Below are 22789 nucleotides of genomic sequence, written 5' to 3' on the forward strand. Positions count from 1 at the left end.
AGGACATCAAGGCAAAGAAGAAAGCGCCTGCTTCCCTATGGAACTCATCTCAGATCTGCATGCTGTGATTATGGGGCTCCTAGGTAGTGATGGAAACACCCCTCTCCTTCATGTATTTCCTTCCCTGCAGATCTACAGGAAGCTCATGTCTCCAAATAATGCATAAAATTTTGAATACATAAGTTTGAACTAAAAGACAATAAGCGATATTTTTAAGGCAGGGAAGTTAATAATTTGGAAACTCAGAAGCTAACTGAATTGATGTTCTACTCCTGGACCAAACCAAAAAAAAAAAAAAAAAGGTAATTCAAATAATTCTTTTCCAATACTACATACTCGTGAATTTCAGTGTGACTGACAAGCAAATTACTATAGGATTTCTATTATTCCATCTTTTCAATATTTTTTTAAATCAATTCAAAAACTCCCACTATCAAAAGATCACTATATGCTGAGAGTCTCTGATTCCAACAACACTCAATAAAGAGTGAATAACAGAGATACTTCATATGCATTTGCAGGACAAGAGCAGTAGACATTTCTCATTTGAATCACCAATTTTTGTTAGATGGGAGGGGGGAATCTATTCCAGAGGTCAAAAACATGTCCCTTTATACCTTTTGGAAAAGAACTGATGATTTTCTTTTCTGTGATCTATGAAGCTGTGATTTAGTATTACTAACCCTTGGAAGCTATGATTTAGTGTCACTCCACCTGGCACCTTTTTTCCATATAAAAAATATGCTTGCGGCAGCTTGCCACCCACTAGACACTATTAAAAATAGCCCAGTTAGGGAAAACAGCAATTAGGATGCGAGTTATATTTTATTACAGATCGGCCTAGGTGAGATCGAAATGACCACTGAATCCTATAAAAGGCCACTGGAGCCACCCTCTGAGGAAGGTGGACTCTAGCTTTGCTCCTCTCTGGGAAAGGGTCGCTGGGCTGTGCAGTCGCCATGTCTTTCCGATTGTCTAGCGGATCCAGGCGGTCCTGCTCACGAGCTGGTTCCGTCAGGCTGTCCCGTGGAGAGGCGAGCTTTGTGGCTGACAATGTGTGTGCTGGGTCCTCGGGAGCAGGAAGCAGCTTTTCTGGTACGCTTGGGGGCGTTTCTTCTGGAGGAAGCTTCTGCAACGGTGGTGGAGGGTCTGGAAGCCACGTTAGCACTGGTTTTCTTGGAAATGAGTGCAGCCTTCTCTCTGGGAACGAGAAGGTGACCATGCAGAACCTCAACGACCGCCTGGCCTCTTACCTGGACCACGTGCACGCTCTGGAGCAGGCGAACGCAGACCTAGAGCAGAAGATCGAGAGCTGGTATGAGAAGTATGGGCCTGGCTGTTGTCGGGGACTTGATCATGACTGCAGCAGATACCTGTCAGTCATTGAAGACCTCAAAAAGCAGGTAAGAAGTATGAATCTGCATACTTTCCTTATAGACTTCCAGGGTGCATAACTTAAAGGAAACAGAAACCATGCTTTAAAAATTTATGGGAGCCGGGCGCTGGGGGCACGCCTGTAATCTCAGTGGCTAGGAAGTCTGAGATAGGAGGATCGCAAGTTCAAAGCCAGCCTCAGCAAAAGCTAGGCAAAAGCGAGATGCTAAGCAACTCAGTGAGACCCTGTCTCTAAATAAATTACAAAATAGGGCTGGGGATGTGGCTCAGGGGTCAAGTGCCCCTGAGTTCAATCCCGGATACCCCTCCTCAAAAAAAAATAAAATAAAATAAAATAAATATATATATATATATATATATATATATATATATATATATATATATATATATATAGTAGAATTTGTTAATTGTATATTCCAAGTCCTAAAAGCAAAGTGTCCAACAATGAAAATTTATAGAATTAAAATAATGAAAGAGCAATAGTATTGAAATAGAGTAATCACTGTCATTTTTTATATTTAACTCATGCCTTTACCAACAGTAATAAAAAGTGTTCGTGTGGCTCTTACGCTCTGGATATTTATTATCTAAAGAAAATTCAGATTTCTATAATATGGAAAAAAAAGTGATGCTAAAATAGATGCTCAACAGGTTAAGAAGTTATTGAATCTCACCGAAATCTGGAGGGTTCTTTGAGTTTTGGTTCTTAACATTCTGCACATTCTACCCATTTAGATTGTTTCTGTGACCACAAGTAATGCCAGCATCATTATACAAAATGACAATGCCAGGCTGACTGCTGATGACTTCAGACTGAAGTAGGTGATAATGATTATTATTTTTTTTTTTTTTTGGTAAAGGTAAAAATACTAAAATTGAGGCCAGGCAGCACAGCTCTAGAGGCTGAGGCAGGAGGATTGCAAGTTCAAAGTCAGCCTCAGCAAGGCCCTAAGCAACTCAGTGAGACCCTGTCTCTAAATAAAATATAAAAAGGGTTGAGGATGTGGTTCAGTGGTTAAGCACCCCTGGGTTCAATCCCCAGTACCAAGAAAAAAAAATACTAAAATTAAATTAAAGAACACATGAGCACACACCACACTCGCTAGGAATTGAACCCAGAACCTCACACATGCTAGACAAGCTCTCTACCACTGAGCTACATCCCCAACCCTCTTACTGATTATTTAAATGTCTTATTTGAGTGTTTTACAGTGCTGGGGGTTGAACCCATGGCTTCACATATGCTAGGCAAATCAAATACTCTACCACTAAACTATATCCCCAAGCCCTTTTTTGTTTTTAAAACCCAAATGTTTTAATATCAAAACATTGATAGCCATACTAGATCAGTAAAGAAATTAAATTAAATATGCCCTTTTTAAAAGAACTTTAAATATGCCCTTTTAAAAAGAACTTTAAATATGCCCTTAAAAAGAGAACTATCATAACATTTTTAATCTAGCAATATTTTGTTCAACTAACACATTGGATGACAAAAAAAAATTAACTCTGAAGAAATAACACCTCCAAAATGATATTCATACATCAGTAGTTCTCTTAAAGTATTTTAACAGTTTGCTCTTGCAAAAAGCTTCAGAAGTGTATACAGAACCTCACATCTTTTGGCACATGAAGTGTCTTCACAAGTTGCATTTGGCACCTGCCTAGGGTTACAATTCTCAAACACCTTCATGAACTTTAAGGTATGAAAACGAGCTTGCCCTGCACCAGAGTGTTGAGGCGGACACCAACGGTCTCCGCAGAGTGTTGGAGGAGCTGGCCCTGGGCACAACAGACCTGGAGATTCAGTGTGAGACCCTGGGTGAGGAACTGACATACCTTCAAAAAACTCATGAGGAGGTAAGGAAGCCTGCAGAGCCGCTATGTACAATCCACTCTTCATTTCAAAGCAGGGTTTGGATACCAGTCAAAATCCTCCCTCAGATATTAATATTGACCCCTTTCTAGGAAATGGGAGTCCTGCGACATGCATCAGGAGGCAACGTGAATGTGGAGGTCAACGCAGCCCCAGGAGTGGACCTAACTGTTATGCTGAACAACATGAGGGCTGAGTATGAGGAACTGACTGAACAGAACCGTAAAGACATCGAGGCCTGGTTTAATGAGAAGGTACAGCTATGGCAAGTTACCTGCGAAGGGCTTATTCAGTGAACAATCAAGCTAGCCACTAACCCTTCTGACAATTCCTCTTCAGAGTGCATCATTGCAACAGCAGATTTCAGATGATGCAGGAGCAACCACAGCAGCCAGAAATGAGCTGACAGAACTGAAGCGCAACCTACAAACCCTGGAAATAGAACTTCAGTCCCTTACGGCTATGGTATGTAGGAATTGCCATTGAATTGAATATGTGTGTGTGTGAGCCCGCTTTTCCATTGCTCTCACAACATACCTGAGGCTGGTGCTTTATAAAGAAAAGAGGCTCACTTAGCTCACGGTTTTTAAAGGCTGACAGTCTAAACAGCACCTGCTGTGACACACCATGGTCAATGTCATCATGGAATGAGTGCATGTGAGAGGGAGAGATCACAGGCCAAGTTCATTCTTTTATCACAACCCTCTCATGAGAAGCAAATAGGGTTCCATGGGAACTACATCAGTTTCTCCTGAGAGCAGCACCTTCGATGACCTAATTACTTGCCAATAAGCTCCACCTCTTAAAGGTCCACCCACTCTTAATATCTCTGCACTGGAACTAAGCTTCCAACACACAAATGCTTGGGGGACACAATCAAACCATATTCAAACCATAGAAGTGTGTGTGTGTGTGCATAGGTACAAGAAAACACATATATAAAAATATGGATCTATACCACAAGTACAGTGTATCTAAGTACATATAATTAAAAATACAAGTTTATGAAAATAAACATTACTTCTGACCCATCCACCCCAAAACCTGAAAAAAGGCTTTTTTCCCAATGGAGAAGAAACCTTTTCTAACCAATTTCAATTTTCAGCTGAAAAGACTTAGATCTCTTGTGCCAACATTTCTTTCCACCTTGAGAATGCTTAAAATAGGAGCATGCCCTTTGCTTTTACACAGTCCAGCCTGACTTCATTCCTCTTTCAGAAACATTCCTATGAATGCTCCCTGGCTGAGACCGAAGGAAACTACTGCGTTCAGCTCCAGCAGATCCAGGATCAGATCGGGGCAATGGAGGAGCAGCTACAGCAGATTCGAACGGAAACGGAAGGCCAGAAGCTGGAGCATGAACGGCTTCTGGATCTCAAAGTATTTTTGGAGAAAGAAATTGAGACATATTGCAACTTACTAGATGGAGAAGAAAGGTAAATATGAATGGTTGGGGGGAAATGAATCTCACAGGAACCGTATTTTTTCTGGAGAAATATTGCCATATTGCATCCTGGAATTTCCCGTGCTGAAGATCATGCCCATTCATACGCATGTAGTCTCTCCCTTATGGACACTGCCACATCCAAGTGAAAAGAACAATTAAATATGAAATATTTAACAATTACAATATTCCAATCTGAGGGGGAAATTCTATAGAAATTTCTTTCTATAATTTAGTGTTTGAGCATATTTCTTTTATAATAAATAGCTCACTCCATCTTATTGTTACATCACTCATTACCCCACATGCACCCTCTATAAAAGCAGAGCAATGATGATTAGGAAAATCTAACTGGAGAGGCACCATAGTTCATCATCCAAGAGCAAAACAGCCCTAGAATTACAGCCTTGGTTGAGAATCACATACCAGGTAAATTTGAGCATGTGGTTGAACCTCTTTGAATCACAATTTCCTCACAGATAAAACTGTGATAACACCAAAACCATACATTTATTTTTATTTTTCTTATTTCTTTTCTTTGGCACTAGAGACTGAACCCAGGGATACTGTACCACTAAGCTACATATACAGCCCTTTTTATTTTGAGACAAGTTCTCACTAAGTTGCTTAGAGAATCACTAAATTCCTGAGGCTGGCCTTAAACTTGCCATCCTCCTGCTTCAGCCTCCCGAGTTGCTGGGATTAACAGGCTTGCACCACCATGCCCAGCTCAAAACCATACTGTTGCCTTTCCTTAGCCATAGCACCTCACTCCGCTGTGTAAAGTGCTTCTGACAATGACTTATACACAAAAAAGTACTTGGTAATCATTGGTATTACTAAAAATGCTTGCCCATGGACACACCCATGAGTAGGTAACGTATGTACTCTGGAAGGCCAGGGTGAGCCCTCTTTAGCTTATTCTCTCAAGAACCCAACAGTGATGGCTCCCTTCTCAGAACAAAGTCCTTTCACACCATTCATTTTTCACTGAACTGACAGCACCTTTCATGAAATGCTACAGATTTTTACATGAATATGCTTTATTTCCTGCCATGCAAACAGCTGTTTCTTAGCCCCATTGCACCTCGACTTCCCCTTGTACACAGTAGGCGCTCCAAACATGCTCGTTAGCCAGGTGGATGAAAAGTCATAGTGAGACTTAGAGTCCCCACATTGAGAGATGAAAAAGATAATATCTGGTGAGGAGGAAATTTCTGCCCAACATCTGCTCATCAACATCTCTTTTTTCACTATGTCAAAAAAATTAATGTCCTTAAACATAAGAAAAATTTACATCTTATTGAAACCAGAACTCCAGAACTTTTGTTCCCAATTCCCTATTATTTATGAGCTCCCTCTTGAAAGAAAAAAAATGCACTAACTTATTCTTATCTTCACAGAAGGAGCACACCCACGTATTACAAAGCAAAAGGGTGCAGACCTGGGAATCAAATCAAAGGTACAGAAGGCTTTTTCCTTGATGTAATTCTTTAAAATCTCTTCTGTTTTATAACATAAATCACTTATTTGTGAACCAAATAAAATTTATGTTTAAGTTCCGTTCTAGTGAATGAAGAGATGAAAAGTCATTATGATCATTCTTAATATTTGCATTTTGTTTCCTTGTGGAACGGATGTGGTCAAATTATGAAATGACTGGATGAGGACTCAATCCCTCAATATCTTCCTTACCTTCAACATATTCTTTTTCATTGTTTCAATGCTTTGATAAACAATTACTTTGTTTATTATTAATTTTGTTAAAAAAAAATAATGTCCTTTTAAGCCACAAAAAATAGGACAAGTCAGTATTTAAAAGAAGGCATTACTTTCTCCGTGCCTATACCTGCCTGTTACTAGGTGGTTTTTAATCCATATTTCCTTTATGCATCTAGATACCTATTGCTCTAAAAATCAGTAGTTAATATAAGAAAGATAGTTTCAAATCTTGGTAAACATAGACTTTAAACATAGTATCTCAATTTTCTGCAAATTTGCAAAAAACAACTTTGGAGGGGGAGGGGCCAGTGCTAGGGGTTGATCCCAGGGCCTTCCACATGCTAAGCAAGCACTCTACCACTGAGCTGCACCCCATCTCTGCAAAAACCCAATTTTAGAAAGCATACCTGTCATGACTACTTTTCAACCTGCTGAAAATGATCGCTGAACTTTGATTTTCCTTTAGACTCAAAAGAAGAAGTGTTTGTCAAAACGGTGGTTGAAGAACTCGATCAACTTGGCAATGTGGTTTCACTGAGAGTCCACTCCATAGAAGAAAAATCTTCTAAGATAAGCAACATTACAATGGAGCAACGAGTACCTTCTAAAGCATCATAATGAGAAAAAAAAATCATTTAAGAAAATTGCTGCCTTAGCAAAATTCCACGGGCCAAACGGAAATTTTCATTTCTTAAAAATAAAAGGACTGAAATTTGGGTTCCTTCTCCTACTTTGCTCATGTTTTTTGCATGTCACCCTTTTTTAAAAGAAGGGGAAAATCTTGCTCTGTCCCTAGTTTCATTTTGATTTGGGGGAACATTTCATTAAAATATTTTTCCGTTGCAAGGTTGTGGATTTTTTTTTTTTTTTTTTTTTGTATCAAGGATTGAACCCAGGGATGCTTAACCACTGAGCCACATCCCCAGCCTTTTTTATACTTTATTTAGAGACAGGTTCACACTGAGTTGCTTAGGGCCTCACTAAGTTGCTGAGGCTGGCTTTGAACTCATGATCCTCCTGCCTCAGCCTCCAAGCCGCTAGGATTATAGGTGTGCACCACCATACCCACCGCAAGTTGTTTTTTTTTTTTTAAGAAATATGCTTCTTTTTAATTTTCACATGACAATACTAAAGACATGCTAATGAAATCATGTTCTTCACTTCACAGTCACATTTGCCTCAAAAAAATAACAGGATAAGTGGCAAAGATCACAGCCCTAATCTCTGGTCCCAGGTTAGAAATGCTTTTGATTGCAGAACTATAATGACAATATTTTATATTAAGTGTGCTTGAACTCATTTCACAATCATTAGCCAACTTAATCTTTATAAAAGCTCATGTGTTAAGTGTTTTATCTTCACTTTATATATATGAGGAAAGCGATATTCAACCAGTTTAAGGAATTTCCCTAGGAATTTCCTCCGCAGGAATTTAAGGGATTTCCTATGCAGCTGATATATGGTAGAGCTCAATTTCAAATCCTGATCACCTTCTCCTCCGTGGTGACCAGAGTCCCACTGCACACAGCAAAATCAGCATAATAATTTCACTGAAGCACATTCTGTTTTCACACTAAGATTCCATTGCCACCAAAGAGGGACCACAAACAGGCAGAATTGTGAATAATCATCAATGACACACCCAGGAACACGGCTTCTAGTATAGTGGGTCTACACCCTGCTTATATTCTTCTCTCTGTCATTAATCACCTCCAGTCTCTCTGCCTGCACTTCCCTCCTCAGTCCTCGTATTAACTCCTGGTCACTGGATGCCCCCATCCCTTGGGCTACAGTTTCCCTCATTATGCTTTATTACTCTTTCATTCTGGATATTAGGGTCACATAAAAGCTCTATGTCCTATAAAGGAGAACTAAAGCCACACACTCGCTTTCTCAAACCCTTTGCTAACTTACCACCTTCCAAACACAGTGTTGGACGCTCTTTCTCTCTGGACTACCAGTACTAATACTAGTTACTCCTGCTTGCTCCCAATAGAGTTGTTTTTCTTTCCGAGAACCACTCAAATAACTTCTATTTTTCTGTGTTCGCTTTTTTCTACTTATACAGATAAACAGACATGTCTATCTACATAAGATGGATTTATAGTTAATATAAGAATAAACTGTTACTCCAAAACGCATGCTTTTAATAAGCAACTATACTATTCAAAATGGTCCTCTCCTTGTTTCCAAATGGTCAACATTTGCAAAAAAATAAAAACAAAAAATATACACAGGGGCTGGGGATGTGGCTCAAGCGGTAGTGCACTCGCCTGGCATGCGTGCAGCCCGGGTTCGATCCTCAGCACCACATACCAACAAAGATGTTGTGTCCGCCGAGAACTAAAAAAATAAATATTAAAAATTCTCTCTATCTCTCTCTCCTCTCTCACTCTCTCTTTAAAAAAATATATATACACAGACACATGCATTTTAAAGATAAAAGACTGTCACCAATACTTGACAAATCTCAAAATTCTTATTGGATATCTTTAATTGAGACCACCAATTGCGAATCTAAAGACAATATAAAAGGAAGTTCACATATAAATAAATCATAATAAAGGTACAATGCAACAAAGAGATCTTCAAAATCAGTCTTATGGGGGGAAAAATCATTCCCTTCAAGTGAATGATAGTGGAAGCAACAGTGGAAGTCAAAGACAGTAGACTGATATCTTCAACATTCTAAGAGGAATTCCAAATTGTCCATAAATTTGGGAAAAGTATTGACCATATTAATAACTAGAAACAGAGAAATTTAAGCTATATTGAATAGCATTACCTAAATAACAACCCGGAAACACTTTTAAAATTTTTGACACAAATTATGCATTCCATTGTGGAGTTGTTTCTAGTGTGGGACAATTGTTTCCAATGGGAACAATATTCCATAAATAAGCCTTACATGCTACCTACTACAGACATGAAATGAGTAAAGTCAAGGAACAAAAATGAAAGAGAATGGAAAAGGGTGAAGAAGGCATAAGGACCTATGTAACACCACCAAGCATACAAATATACAAATTATGGGCATTTCAAAAGAAGGTAGAGATAGAAGAAGATTTTTTAAAAATTATTTAAAGAAATGGGATCTGAAAACTTTCAAAATCTTGGGTGAGACATGTGACCTACAGATTCATGGAATTCAAAGGACTCTAGGCAAGATCAACCTGGAGAAAAATACTCCAAGGCACACTATAGTCAAATTGTCAAAAGTCAAAAAAGAAGAAAACAGCAAGAAATAAGAGATGTATCACATACAAGGGTACCCTAATAAGGCTATCAGCAGACTTCACAATAGAAACTTTGCAAGACAAGAGGGAAATGAATGATGTATTCAAAGTGCTAAAGAAAGAAAGAAAAAAAAAAAACACTGTCAGCCATAAACACTATTCCCAGAAAAGCTGTAATTCAGAAATGAAGGAGAGATAAAGACATTCTCAGGCTAACAGAAGCTAAGCAGGATCATCATCTCTAGATCCGCCTTATGAGAAATGGTAAAGAAGTTCTTCAAGTTGAAACAACAGGGCTCATTAACAACATGAAAATTAAAAACTCACTAGTAGAGATACAAATGAGAATATTATAATAGAGGTATATATATCACTTATATCTAGTACGAAGCTTAAAAGACAAACCTATTAAAAATAACTGGCTGGGACTGTAGCTCAGTGGCAGAGCACTTGCCTAGCATGTGAAGCACTGGGTTGGATCCTCAGCACCACATAAAAATAAACATATAAAATAAAGGCATTCTGTCCATCTACAACCACAAAAAAATTTTTAAATAACTATAGCTACAATAATTTGTTAATGGATATGCAACATAAAAATGCAAATTTTGATATAAAAAACATCAAATGGGGGCCAGTTAAGATGTAGAGCTTTTGTATGTGATCAAGGTTAAGTTGTTTGTTATCAGTATAAAATACTCTGTTATAATAATAAAATGTTCTATGTAAACCACAAAGTTAAACCAATAGTAGATACACAGAAGATAGAAAAGAATCAAAACGTACCACTAAATAAAGCCATCAAATCACAAAGTAGTACAGCAAGAGAAAAAAACAAAGTATCTACTAAAAAAAACATTACCTATAAATGGATTAAATCCTCTAATCAAAAGATACAGAGTGAGTGAGTGGATTTTAAAAATAAGGCCCAAAGCATATGCTTTCTATAAGATACTCACTTCATCTTTAATGATTCATATAGATTGAAGCGAAGGGATAGGAAAAGATATTCCATATTCTATAAAATGGAACCAAAAAGAGTAAGGGGTGCTATATCAGACAAAATGGACTTTAAATCAAAAATAATGAAAGGAAATGTAAAAGGTCATTATCTCATTATAAATTTATTAATAAAATATAACAATTGTGAATAGACATGCACTCAACATTGAACACCTAAGTATGTAAAACAAATATTTATAGATCTGATGAGAAAAACAGATAGCAATACTACCACAGTAGCTGTTGTGGTTTTTGCATGAGGTGTCCCTCAAAAGCTCCTGTGGTGATGCAGGAATGTTTGGGGGTAAAACTACTGGGTTATGAGAGCTATAGCTTCCTCCGTCCATGAATGGACTAACAAGATGGTAACTGTAGGCCAGGGGGTGGAGCTAGAGCTGGGTCACAGGGAGCATGTCCAGGAAGGGTCCATCTTCCCCTGTGGCCCCTTCCCCCAACCCATCTCTCTCTCTCTCTCTCTCTCTCTCTCTCTCTCTCTCTCTCTCTCTCTCTCTCTCTCTCTCATTCCTGGCCACCATGAGCTTTCCTCTACCATACCCTCTCACCATGATGTTCTATCTTACCTTGGCCCCAGAATAACGGACTCAGCCAACCATGGGTGAATCCTCTGAAACCATGAGCCACAACAAACTTCTTCTTCTCCAAGTTGTTCTTGTCAGGTATTTTGGTGACAGTGATGAAAAGCCAACTCACACAGAAGAAGATTTCCATATTCCACTTTTGACAATGGATAGATCATCCAGACAGAAAATCCATAAGGAAACATGGAGATTACACTACACTTTAGACCAACTGGACCTAATGGACACATACAGAGCATTACCACAAAAGCTTCTCCAGCACACAAAGAACATTCTCCAGGATCCAGAATGTGTTAGGCCACCAAACAAATAAATTTTAAAAGGGTTGAAATAATAACAAGTCTCTTTTCTGATCACAATGATAGGAAACCAGAAATAGATAGCAAGAACATTGGAAAATTCACAAATACATGAAAATTAAAGAACATGCATCTGAATAATCAAGGGATTGAAGAAACATTTTGAAGATCTTAAATGGAAATGGAAGCACAGCAAAACATGAGACATGACATAAGCCTTTTTTAAAATTTTTATTGGTGAGTTATAATTCTATATATTAGTGGGGTTTGTTGTTACAGATTCATACATGTGTACAATCTCATTTTTTCAGTTTTTTTCTGTAGTACCTCCCCTAGGTCTCCCATCTTCTCCATTTCACAGTTAAAAAATAGCCTTAAACTGTAGCAGTCTAAGCCTTTCTGAGAGGGAAGCTTATAGAAATAAAGGCCAACATTAAAGAAGAAAGGTTTCAAATAAACAGCCTACCTTTACATCCAAGGAGCTAGAAAAAGAAGAATAAAGTAAGCCCAAAGTTAATAGGAGAAGATAACCAATAACAGGGCAGAAGTAAATAGAGATAAAAATTAGAAATATCAATGAAGCAAAAAGTAGGTTTTTTTGAAAAGGTAAACAAAATTGACTAACTCTAGTTAGGAGAGAGAGAGAGAGAAGAAGAGACAGGGAAAGACTTAAATAAAATCAGAAAAGAAAGGGGAGATATAAATGATACCGCAGAAGTACAAAGAATCATAAATATTTATATAGATAGATAAACAAATACATAAAACTCCTGGAAACATAAAATACACCAAAACTGAATGATGAAGAAATAAGAAATCTGAACAAACCAAAAAGTAAGAAGATTGAATCAGTAATAAATAGTCTCCCATCAAAGAAAAGACTAGGAGGTTTCACATCTAAATTTACAGAGGGTTTCACATCTAAATTCTCCTAAACATTTAATGAAGAACTAATACCAAGCCTTCTCAAACTCTTCCAGAAAACTAAAGAGGAGGTAATACTTTCAAACTCATTTTATGATGCCAGCATTACCCTGATACCAAAGCCAAAGATACTACATAAAAATAAAATCATAGGTCAATATCCATGAAGAACATAGATGTGAACATTCTCTCCCAAATACTACTGAAATTATCAGCACATTAAAATAAATATTCACCATGGTCAAGTGGGATTTATCCCTGGGAAGCAAGGTTCAGTATATGCAAATTGATAAATGTGCTACACCGAATTAAAAGAATGGACAAAGAAAACAACATACAATCATTTCAATAAATACAGAAAAAGCACAGTGATAACATTCAACATCCTTTTGTGATAAAAACTCTCAACACATTAGGCATAAACTGAGTGTATCTCAAATTAATAAAGGCCTTATGTGACAAGCCCATAACATCATACTCAATGGAAGCTTTTCCTTTAAGATCTGGAACAAGACAAATGTGCCCACTCTCACTGCTTCTATTCAGCATAGTACTAGAGATTCTAGCCAGAGCAATTAGGCAAGAAAAAGAAATGAAAGGCATCCTAATTGGAAAGGAAGAAATCAAACTGTCTTTTTGTAAATGACATAATGTTAAAGATAGAAAACCCTAGACACTTGGTTAAAAAAATGAATTCAATAAATTTTCAAGATACAAAAATCAGTAGCATTTTTACTCAACAGTTACAAACTGTCTGAAAAATTAAGAAGACAACCCCTTTTCCAATACCATAAAAAAAATTAAGAATAAATTTAATCAAAGAGGTAAAAGACTTTTACATTAAAAACTCTAAAATATTATGAAAGAAACTGAAGAAGATAAAAATAAATAGAATGATATTTCACGTTCACCAATTAAAAATGTTAATATTGCTAAAATGTTCATGTAAGCCAAAGTGATCTTTGCAAGCTCTCTAAAAATTCCAGTGCAATTTTTCACAGAGAAAAGAAAAGCAACCCTTCAATTCCTTTGGAAACACCAAAAATCCTGAATAGAAAGCTAAAAGAATCAAATTAGAGGTATCACTTTACCTAATCTCAAAATCTAACTACAAAGCTATAGTAATCAAAATATTATGGTACTGACACAAAAACATACCTATAGGCCTGGGGAACAGAATTAAGAGCCCACAAATAAATCCATGCATTTGTAGTCAATATATTAAAAAAAAAAAAAAAAGATGACAAACCAGAAGTGGTGGTGCTCACCTGTAATCCCAGCATCTTGGGAGGCTAAAGCAGGAGGATGACAAGTTCAAGGCCAGCCTCAGCAATTTAGCAAGACCCTAAGTAACTTAGCAAGACCCTGTCTCAAAATTAAAAGTTTAAAAAAATGGGCTGGAGATATAGCTCAGTGGTAAAACACCTCTGGGTTCAATTCTCAGTAAATGTCAAGAACACAAATGAAACACTTGAACCTAAGATCTGAAACTGTAAAATTACTAGAAGAAATCATAGAGAGAAATCTCCTTGATATTGGTCTGGACAAAGTTTTTTTTTTTTTTTTAAGAGAGAGAGAGAGAGAATTTTTTAATATTTATTTTTTAGTTTTCGGTGGACACAACATCTTTGTTTGTATGTGGTGCTGAAGATTGAACCCAGGCCGCACGCATACCAAGCGAGTGTGCTACCACTTGAGTCACATCCCTGGCCCCTGGACAGTTTTTTATATGACTCTTAAAAACACAGGCAACCAAAAAAAAAAAAAAAAACCCAGACAAATGGGATTGAATAAAACTGAAATTTTTTTCACAGTAAAGGAAACAATTAACAGAGTGAAGAGATAACCCACATCCTGGGAGAAAATATTGTAAATCTTTTATCTGAAAAAAGTGTAACACCAAAACCCATCAGGAATTCAAAAATTCCATGACAAAAAAAAAAAAAACCTGATTTGAAAGCGTTTCTCATAAGAAGACATACAAATGGCCAATAGGCACATGAAAAGATGCTCCATATCACCAATCATCAGGAAAATCCATTGGGGAGAAACTGGTCAAAGGATATAAAATTTCAGTTAAGAGAAATAAGTTCAGGAGAGCTGTTGTACAATTAGATGACTATAGTTAATAACAATGATTTATACTTGAAAATTGCTAAGAGTCCATTTTAAATGTTCTCACCACAAAAATATTAAGTATGTGAGGTAATGGATATATTAATTAGCTTGATTTAGCCATTCCACAGTGTGGAATGTTGAACTATCATCACTATAAATATACAAATTTTTACTTGTCAATTTTAAAAATTTCTTGTAATATTTAGGGTTTCCAATAAATACGTGGGAATCCACACTCAGTAAAGAGTTAACTTACTTATGACTTTCACCTGAACTAAATAAACCTCAAGAAGTAAAAAAGAAAAAAAAAAACACAAATGAAATAGTTCCTTCCAGGTTCACTTCAAAAATGTGCAAGGTCAGGAAATAAATTAACATCCTTCCAAACTCCCACAAAACATAACAGCAATTAGGGGTGTGTTCCCAATTACCACAATGGATAAGAGAAGACAAATATCCCGTCATAAGTGTCAACAAAGTATGTGGCACGTCAGCCAAAATGGAAGTTAACATCCCATCAGAAACAGTGGCAGGAGGAATTAGAAACAAACAAAAACCAGAACCTCATGAGGAAAGGACCAGATTGGGAAGGTCAAGGTTCCAATTCTATTCTCCACTGATGTGCAAAGACCTTAAAAGAAAAAGCAGAAATCAGAAACGTTAAAACCCACCTTGGCCCCAAACCAGGATGCGACACTTCTATCCTGTAATGGACAGATGCACTTTATCTTCTTAGGGTGGAAGTGAGGAATGACTCACCAGCAATTTTAAAATGTAATAATGAACCTGGACACTGCTCCACCCAGACCCATTTCTCAGATAACCACCAACCTGAGGGCAACTACCCTCCTCCAGAAATGAGCCCAGCAAAGTTAGTTACTAATTAGGAAAAAAAATAAATAAATGATCCAATTACGCTAACTTGCTGAGGCCGGCAAGCTGCGTTTTATTCTATGTAGGCAGAATTCCATCCAGAACCCCCTTGGGAATTGTCTATATAAAGGCAAGCTGCCCAGGTGAGAAGGCGCTCCTTTCTGGCTTTCACGAATAACAGTTCTGTGACGCCTGCCCTGAGATCATGTCTCTTCGACTTTCCAGCGGATCCAGGAGGTCCGGCACCCGTCCCAGCACCGGATCGCTCAGGCTCTCCAGCGGGGCAGCCAGTTTCGGGGCTGGGAATGCATGCGGTCTTCCAGGCATTGGAAGTGGCTTCTCTTGCGCCTTTGGGGGCAGTTCATCAGGAGGAAACGCAGGGACAGGCAACCCCTGCGCGGGCTTCACTATGAATGAGGGGGGCCTCCTGTCTGGCAATGAGAAGGTGACCATGCAGAACCTCAACGACCGTCTGGCGTCCTACCTGGACAACGTGCGCGCTCTGGAGGAGGCCAACGCCGACCTGGAGCAGAAGATCAAGGGCTGGTATGAGAAGTTTGGGCCCGGTTCTTGCAGGGGTCTCGATCACGACTACAGTAGATACTTCCCAATCATTGAGGATCTTAAAAATCAGGTAAGAAACTGTATTTGGCCATCGCATGTAAATACTTTTTATTTCTAAACTTCCTTTCGCTTAAATTCTGAAAAACATTTACCATCCCTTTTTTTTGTGTGTGATTTCAATTAAAGGGAATTTCAATTTCGCATTGGAAATCAGTGCTTTGGGTTAATCTTATGATAAAAATGTTACTGACTGCCTACTAATTGCATGGATTTTGATTCTATTTCCTAATATAAAACAAAAGTTTCAGTTTGTTTTCTTTAAAACAAGGTTTTTGTTTTTGTTCTCACTGTGATAAATTGCCTTTTTAAAAGTGACACTCCCCATTTTCTAGATCATTGCTTCCACCACCAGCAATGCTAATGCTGTCCTACAGATCGATAATGCCAGACTGACAGCTGATGATTTTAGACTCAAGTAAGTAGATTCACAGAGCAAAAAGAATTTATGGCAATGAATGCAAAGATTAAATCAAAATTCATTTTTAATTCCTCCACCAAAAAAAAAAAAATATATATATATATATATATTACCAACTCATATACCGGGACTATGAAACACTTGGATTTAAAATCAACTTGGGTTTTAATTAAAAATGTTTATCATTTTTGTATAATTTAGCTAGTCTTAGTAAACGGCCAGAAAACTAGTGCCCAATAATCTACTTTTCTGTCAAATATCCTGAAATTTTTAAAATAATAATTATTATACAATCCTTCAAAGATGTCTCTTGTGGCCAAATTTGCCACTTTGAAATTCTAGAATTCTAGCCTTTATCCTTGATCAGTGACTGTCTCCAGCCTGTATACAAGTTGGAAAATCATTAACATTTTTTTTTTTTTAGGTATGAAAATGAGCTGGCTCTTCACCAGAGTGTAGAGGCTGATGTCAATGGGTTACGCAGAGTTTTGGATGAAATAACCCTGTGCAGAACTGACCTGGAGATTCAGTATGAAACCCTGAGTGAGGAATTGACTTACCTCAAGAAGAACCATAAGGAGGTAAGAGATAAACATCTGCGTTTTGCTCTTCCTCCACACACACTCTCCACCTGCCAGGAGATAATGTACCTCACCTGTTAAATGAGAAGGTGATGGTGAAGACCCATTGCCAGGTCTGAGATCTGACTCATCTTTGTAAGTATCAAATTATTCGTATAGATTTACACTCTCTTTCATCCAGTTTCCCATGGGAAAAAAGGAACCATGTTTTCCAGACCAATCAGTGTTATAAGATCAATGTTTGGCTATGTAATTATAGCTAAGTTAAAATAGTCCGCTTTAGGCGATTATATTTAATTATATAAAATGAATATACTTTACAGACATCTTTAAAAAAGACTAGATCTAAATTTCTACAAAACAGTGGCAGACTTAAAACACTAAAACTGCCTACACACATTAAGTATGTGTGTGCGGGCAACATTAAGACATTCTTAATAGGTATGGCTATAAAAATGAAATTGCAGATGAACTGTTAGACCAGAATTTTCACTTCGAAGAATATAATATACTTCCAAATGTTCAATTTGAAATCGAGCTTCAAAATCAGATCATGCAGCCACTTCATCTTTTAGATTATTTCTAGAGCCACTGTTTTCTAAAAAAGACAAGATTTCTTTATCCCTTGAAAATGAATTTGATATTTTTAAACAGCCAAAAGACTTCTTCAGTCAAGCCAAATCCTTAAATAAGCAGGAGCTCAAGCGAAGAAGCTACTTAGTTAGTCATGATGTCGGGTAAATATAACTAATTGAGCAGCAGCATGTGGCCATAAAAGTTCAAGTATGGTTATAATCCATGATAGGTGCTCAATACATTTAGGATGAATTGGAAACAATCAACTTTTTTAATGCCTCACTTATAGGTGACCCCATTTATACATCCTTTTCTTTTACTGCTTGAACTTGGGGAGGGAGGGGAGTTTTTGCTCAATCCTCAGGAAGGAAAAGTACCCTTGGAGATGGGGAAGGTACAGGAAAGAATGCCAGAACAGCCTGGGGGAGGGGAGGGGTGCTGCAGGGAGGAAAGAAAGCTTCAGTTACTGTCATTCAGACCTGTCCAGGAGAGGGGAGGAGGGTTTCTAACACCTAGACACAGGATGATCTGTGAGATTTCAATTTACACCCCCTTAGTAGTGATGCCTGTCATCTGGTCTTAGACACTGAATCCTAACCACAGGCAGCTCAGGCTCAGGCAGAATGGCATGCAGACTTTGCCTACAAGATCCCAGCTTCCATGATGATAGTAATCATAATAGCCAACATTTATATGCCAGGCATTGTTATGAAGTCTTATTATTATTAGTTTGTTTACTTATTTTGTAACAACCCAAAGACGGGTTTTTAATTAGCTTCAATTTTCAGATAAGTAAATTGAAACTTAGATAGGTTAATCAAATTTAACAAATTTACATAGCCAATACAAGACAGAACCAGAATTTCCATAGAGATTTGACCAACAAGACACTGTAATGTCACTATGTCAGCTGAACAGACATCTGGATTCTTTCCTTCCTGTGGGGGGGGTGGGGTGCGTAATGTACACACAAACACATTTACTTAGTTATAATCATTCCAATCATTCAGACTCAATCCTTGGACCATGTCCACACTATATTCAGGGCGTCGCTTAGTGGAGAACACATTGAAGTGGGTCTGGAGGGTAATGAGGAGCATCAGCAAAGGTGGAGACATTTACAGTATAAACACCTGGAATCAGAGAACAACTCATTCTAAGAATTTTAAGGACTTTCTTTTGGAAAAGGAACGAAGACTTGTTCTGGGGAGCAGAACTGCAACTGATGAGTTGGAGTTTTAGTAACTCGGGGAAAAATGACACTTCTAGAATAAAACAGGCTTCTGCAGCTGATAGGGAGTGACTCCTCCTTGAGAGTAAGCCCAATGGACAGGAAATATGAAAGGGGGGAGGGAAGGTTTCTGCACAGTCTGGGAGGGGACCACCAGTCACTCCTAAGAACTCTTCCAAAGCCAAGCTTCTAGACTTTCCGTAAGGTTCCTGCGTCACTGAGCTGTACACTTACTTTCCTGCCTCTAGGAAATGCAGGCTCTGCAGTGCGCGGCGGGAGGCAACGTGAACGTGGAGATGAACGCCGCCCCCGGGGTGGACCTCACGGTGCTGCTGAACAACATGCGAGCCGAGTACGAGGCCCTGGCTGAGCAGAACCGCAGGGACGCCGAGGCCTGGTTCAACGAAAAGGTGAACTTTGGTCCAGAAAACAATCACTGTGCATTTTTGTGATGTTCACAAAAACTAAGATTTGCTCCCTCACTTCCATCATTTCAGAGCGCTTCTCTGCAGCAGCAGATCTCTGAGGATGTGGGAGCCACAACCTCTGCCCGGAACGAGCTGACCGAAATGAAGCGCACTCTCCAGACCCTGGAAATCGAACTGCAGTCGCTCTTAGCCACGGTAGGAAAAGCAGTTTCTTAGCAATTCCTAGGTTCTTTTAAAATATGAACCAGTTGGTTTTAAAGACCATACCCGTGTTGGGGGAAAAAAAAATGTCCACATGTAGTCTTATCATTATCCTAAAACAAGAATGGTACTGTGTAAGAGCTAAAAGAGCCACACCAGGGTTTTAGGTTTTTGTTTTGTTTTTGTTTTTGGAATTGAACCCGAGGGCACTTTATCACTGAGCTACATTCACAGTCCTTTTTATTTTTTTTTTAATTTTGAGACAGGGTCTGGCTAAGTTGATGAGGCCATCTTTGGACTTGTGATCCTCCTGCCTCAGCCTCCTAAACTCGCTGGGATTCCAGGCATGCTTCTTCCACCCAGCTCTTTAGGTCTATTCCACCAAAAAAAAGATCTGACTATATTGAAACAGTGATCTAGAGTCAGTGTTGCTATGTGTTAAAGTGAAATGCAAAACAATTATAGGTAACATTAAGGAGGAGAAAATCATATCAAAGGAATTTCTGTATATTTATTTATCCATCTCAGGTTCTGTCTTTTGTTCCCTAACAGAAACAGTCCCTGGAGTGCTCTTTGACAGAGACCGAGGGCAATTACTGCACGCAGCTGGCGCAAATCCAGGCTCAGATCGGGGCCCTGGAGGAGCAGCTGCACCAGGTCAGGACTGAGACTGAGGGCCAGAAACTGGAGTATGAGCAGCTCCTGGACCTCAAGGTCCACCTGGAGAAGGAAATTGAGACCTACTGCCTCCTCATTGGCGGAGATGATGGGTAGGTCAAATAATGTACATGCAAGATGTCATATTCAGTCAGCCCTCAGTATTCACACCCTTGGATTCAACCAACGGCAGGTGAAAATTATTGAAAAATTAAAACTTGCATCTGTACTGAACATGTACAGATTTTTTTTGTTATTATTCTCTACAATGTAACACTGTTTGCACATTTTCATTGTACTAGGTATCATAAGCAATATAGAGATGACTTATAGTATGGGGAAGGATGCATTTTTATATGCAAGTACTATGCCATTTTATATAAGGGACTTGAGCATCCTTGGAATTTGAGATCTGCTGGGGTCCTGAAACCAGTTCCCCAACAATATTGAAGGATGACTCTCCTGAAATTTGAAACTTAGACTCCTAGAAGTGAACAGAAATTATTATGACCATATTTATTATCATTCATGCTAAGTATTAAACATAATACTCTACTGCCAAGATACAAATTAGCAATATTTTACAAAATCAAAATTCAAGCCCTGTATTTAAGGTGTGAAGATTTAAAATACCATTTCTTGATGCTAATGAAGAGCAGTTTCTACAGTGTAAATGCACTGAATATGTTCTTACCAAAGAGCTAAAGAAAACCTAAATAGTGGATCTGAAATCAAAGAGGTTGATTCCAAATCACTCTCTTCCATGATGTTTTCACAGGGCCTGTAAGTCTGGAGGTTACAAATCTAAAGATTACGGATCTGGAAACATGGGAAATCAAATCAAAGGTAATTAAGATGGAATCCCACTATTATATTACTTCGTTTCCAATGCACAGTTGATTATTTTTATGTGATTGTGGCTTAGCAAGACTAGATAGACAAAATGAAGGTTTGTAGTAGATATCAGTGATTCCTAGATGTCTAGTAACTAGAGTGACACGTGTTCATCTTAAACAGTCATATGTCACCATGATTTTACCTATTCAAGTAATAAAAATTCACCAAAAATGAATCTTTAAATTTTTGCACTGACTGCATAGTCCATCCTATATAAAAATACTATTAGTCTTTTAATTGATAACTCTCTAAAATCTCCTTTTAAATTTTAATTTCTAGATCCAGCCAAAGCCATTGTAGTTAAGAAAGTTCTTGAGGAGGTTGATCAACGCAGCAAAATCCTAACCACCAGGCTCCACTCCCTGGAAGAAAAATCTCAAAGCAATTAAAATAGAACATATGCCAAAGACCAGCACAGAAGAAAAGGCATTATTATATTAGTCTGGGAAAATGAGCAAGTCTAAGAAACGCCTATCCTCTTGTCTTTCTGTCCCTTTCTCTTTTTGGGCAATCAACAGGTACCTCCCCATTCATCTGGAAGAACGTCACATACAAATATGACGATTCATTTGACTACCTAGATGACCATACAGAAATCTGTTATGGATTCCTTATATTCAATAAACCTTCTTCCTTCAGCAAGTTATTACCGATGATCTTGTCTTGTCTTTAGAAAGTTTTTGTATGAGCACTGAACAGCTTTCAATCTACACGAATACTTTAAAACATAGTTAACTGATTTCTAACTAGAATTTCATGAGCCTTTCCCAATAATTCTGAATCATACAGTTTCCGAAGATATTAAAAATATCTCCATTTAAATCCTTAATGTGCCATACTTGATATAAGAGAAAGACTAAAAATGTACACATTTCAGGTTCTTCATCTATAAATGGGGATAAAGAAGGCACTTCTTTCAAATGACTAATGTAAAGATTAAACAAATTTTTATAACATACACTGGTAGGACACTTAACTGCTATCTCTTTTTTAATATTCAATATTTATACTGAATTAATTAATTCAGTTATTTGATTCAGTTAATTAATTCAATTCAATTAATTAATTTTCAAATCTCATTTTCCTTATGGATATATATATATGCAAACAATATTCCAAAAGTAAGAAAGGTTAAAGCCAAAGTTAATGGCATCACCCACTTGCCTTACAAGGTCAAGATGGAAGTTTATAACGCTCTTGACCCATGGATTCATCCCTACTAAAGGGAGATATGTTAGATGAACTGAAAGCATAATTCCTCAGACCAAATGTTACCCCTAGATACTTAGTTGAGACGTGAGTCCTCTCTGGATGAATTATCTATACTGTAATCCATTCAGTAAATTTCGATTACAGGTTCCATGTGGAAATACTAAGCTGAAAAGGTGATGGTATCATTGAGTATGTAATTATTCTCAAATTACATTTACAGTTTTCTCATACAGTCTCAGCCAGGGACCACTAGAGTCAGAATGCCTAATCATGTTCCCTAACAGATTACATGAAATAAGTACATTACAATCTCAAAGAAATTTCCACTTTAAAAAAAAAGCATTTAGTAATTGTCCAAATTCTGAGGCCATCTACCCGCCTCTTCCCTACCTATCATCCAATCCTCTCAATCCTTACATTTGCTGAAGCTTTAACTTGGACTTCAGTTTTTAGAACCCCACAGAGTAAGAAAGACA

The 22789-nt window shown here is 37.9% G+C and overlaps 2 protein-coding genes across 2 annotated transcripts; both read left to right on the forward strand.

Moving 5' to 3' along the window:
* The first annotated feature begins 800 nt into the window (after window positions 1–800).
* On the forward strand, window positions 801–7283 carry Krt26 (keratin 26). Its single transcript, XM_078041243.1, has 8 exons — window positions 801–1403; window positions 2131–2213; window positions 3099–3255; window positions 3364–3525; window positions 3611–3736; window positions 4490–4707; window positions 6119–6177; window positions 6904–7283. Exons 1-8 carry the CDS (start codon window positions 960–962, stop codon window positions 7053–7055), a joined length of 1401 nt encoding a protein of 466 aa, XP_077897369.1. The 5' UTR covers window positions 801–959; the 3' UTR covers window positions 7056–7283.
* An 8008-nt stretch (window positions 7284–15291) lies between these two features.
* Window positions 15292–21747, forward strand: Krt25 (keratin 25). Its single transcript, XM_005321828.3, has 8 exons — window positions 15292–16122; window positions 16445–16527; window positions 16955–17111; window positions 19167–19328; window positions 19416–19541; window positions 20100–20317; window positions 20983–21050; window positions 21381–21747. The coding sequence occupies exons 1-8, from the start codon at window positions 15694–15696 to the stop codon at window positions 21488–21490; spliced, it is 1353 nt and encodes a 450-aa protein (XP_005321885.2). The 5' UTR covers window positions 15292–15693; the 3' UTR covers window positions 21491–21747.
* Window positions 21748–22789: the final 1042 nt, after the last annotated feature.

Source organism: Ictidomys tridecemlineatus, chromosome 3 (genome assembly GCF_052094955.1).
Source record: "Ictidomys tridecemlineatus isolate mIctTri1 chromosome 3, mIctTri1.hap1, whole genome shotgun sequence".
NCBI lineage: Eukaryota > Metazoa > Chordata > Mammalia > Rodentia > Sciuridae > Ictidomys > Ictidomys tridecemlineatus.

Bases quoted from the DNA above. Each gene is read 5' to 3' on its own strand.
- Krt26 (XM_078041243.1), top strand. From the start codon at position 960: ATGTCTTTCCGATTGTCTAGCGGATCCAGGCGGTCCTGCTCACGAGCT. The intron at 3,526-3,610 runs GTACAGCTATGG...ATTCCTCTTCAG, and splicing joins AGGCCTGGTTTAATGAGAAG to AGTGCATCATTGCAACAGCA. The intron at 4,708-6,118 runs GTAAATATGAAT...TTATCTTCACAG, and splicing joins TTACTAGATGGAGAAGAAAG to AAGGAGCACACCCACGTATT.
- Krt25 (XM_005321828.3), top strand. From the start codon at position 15,694: ATGTCTCTTCGACTTTCCAGCGGATCCAGGAGGTCCGGCACCCGTCCC. The intron at 16,123-16,444 runs GTAAGAAACTGT...CCCATTTTCTAG, and splicing joins TTGAGGATCTTAAAAATCAG to ATCATTGCTTCCACCACCAG. The intron at 21,051-21,380 runs GTAATTAAGATG...TTTAATTTCTAG, and splicing joins CATGGGAAATCAAATCAAAG to ATCCAGCCAAAGCCATTGTA.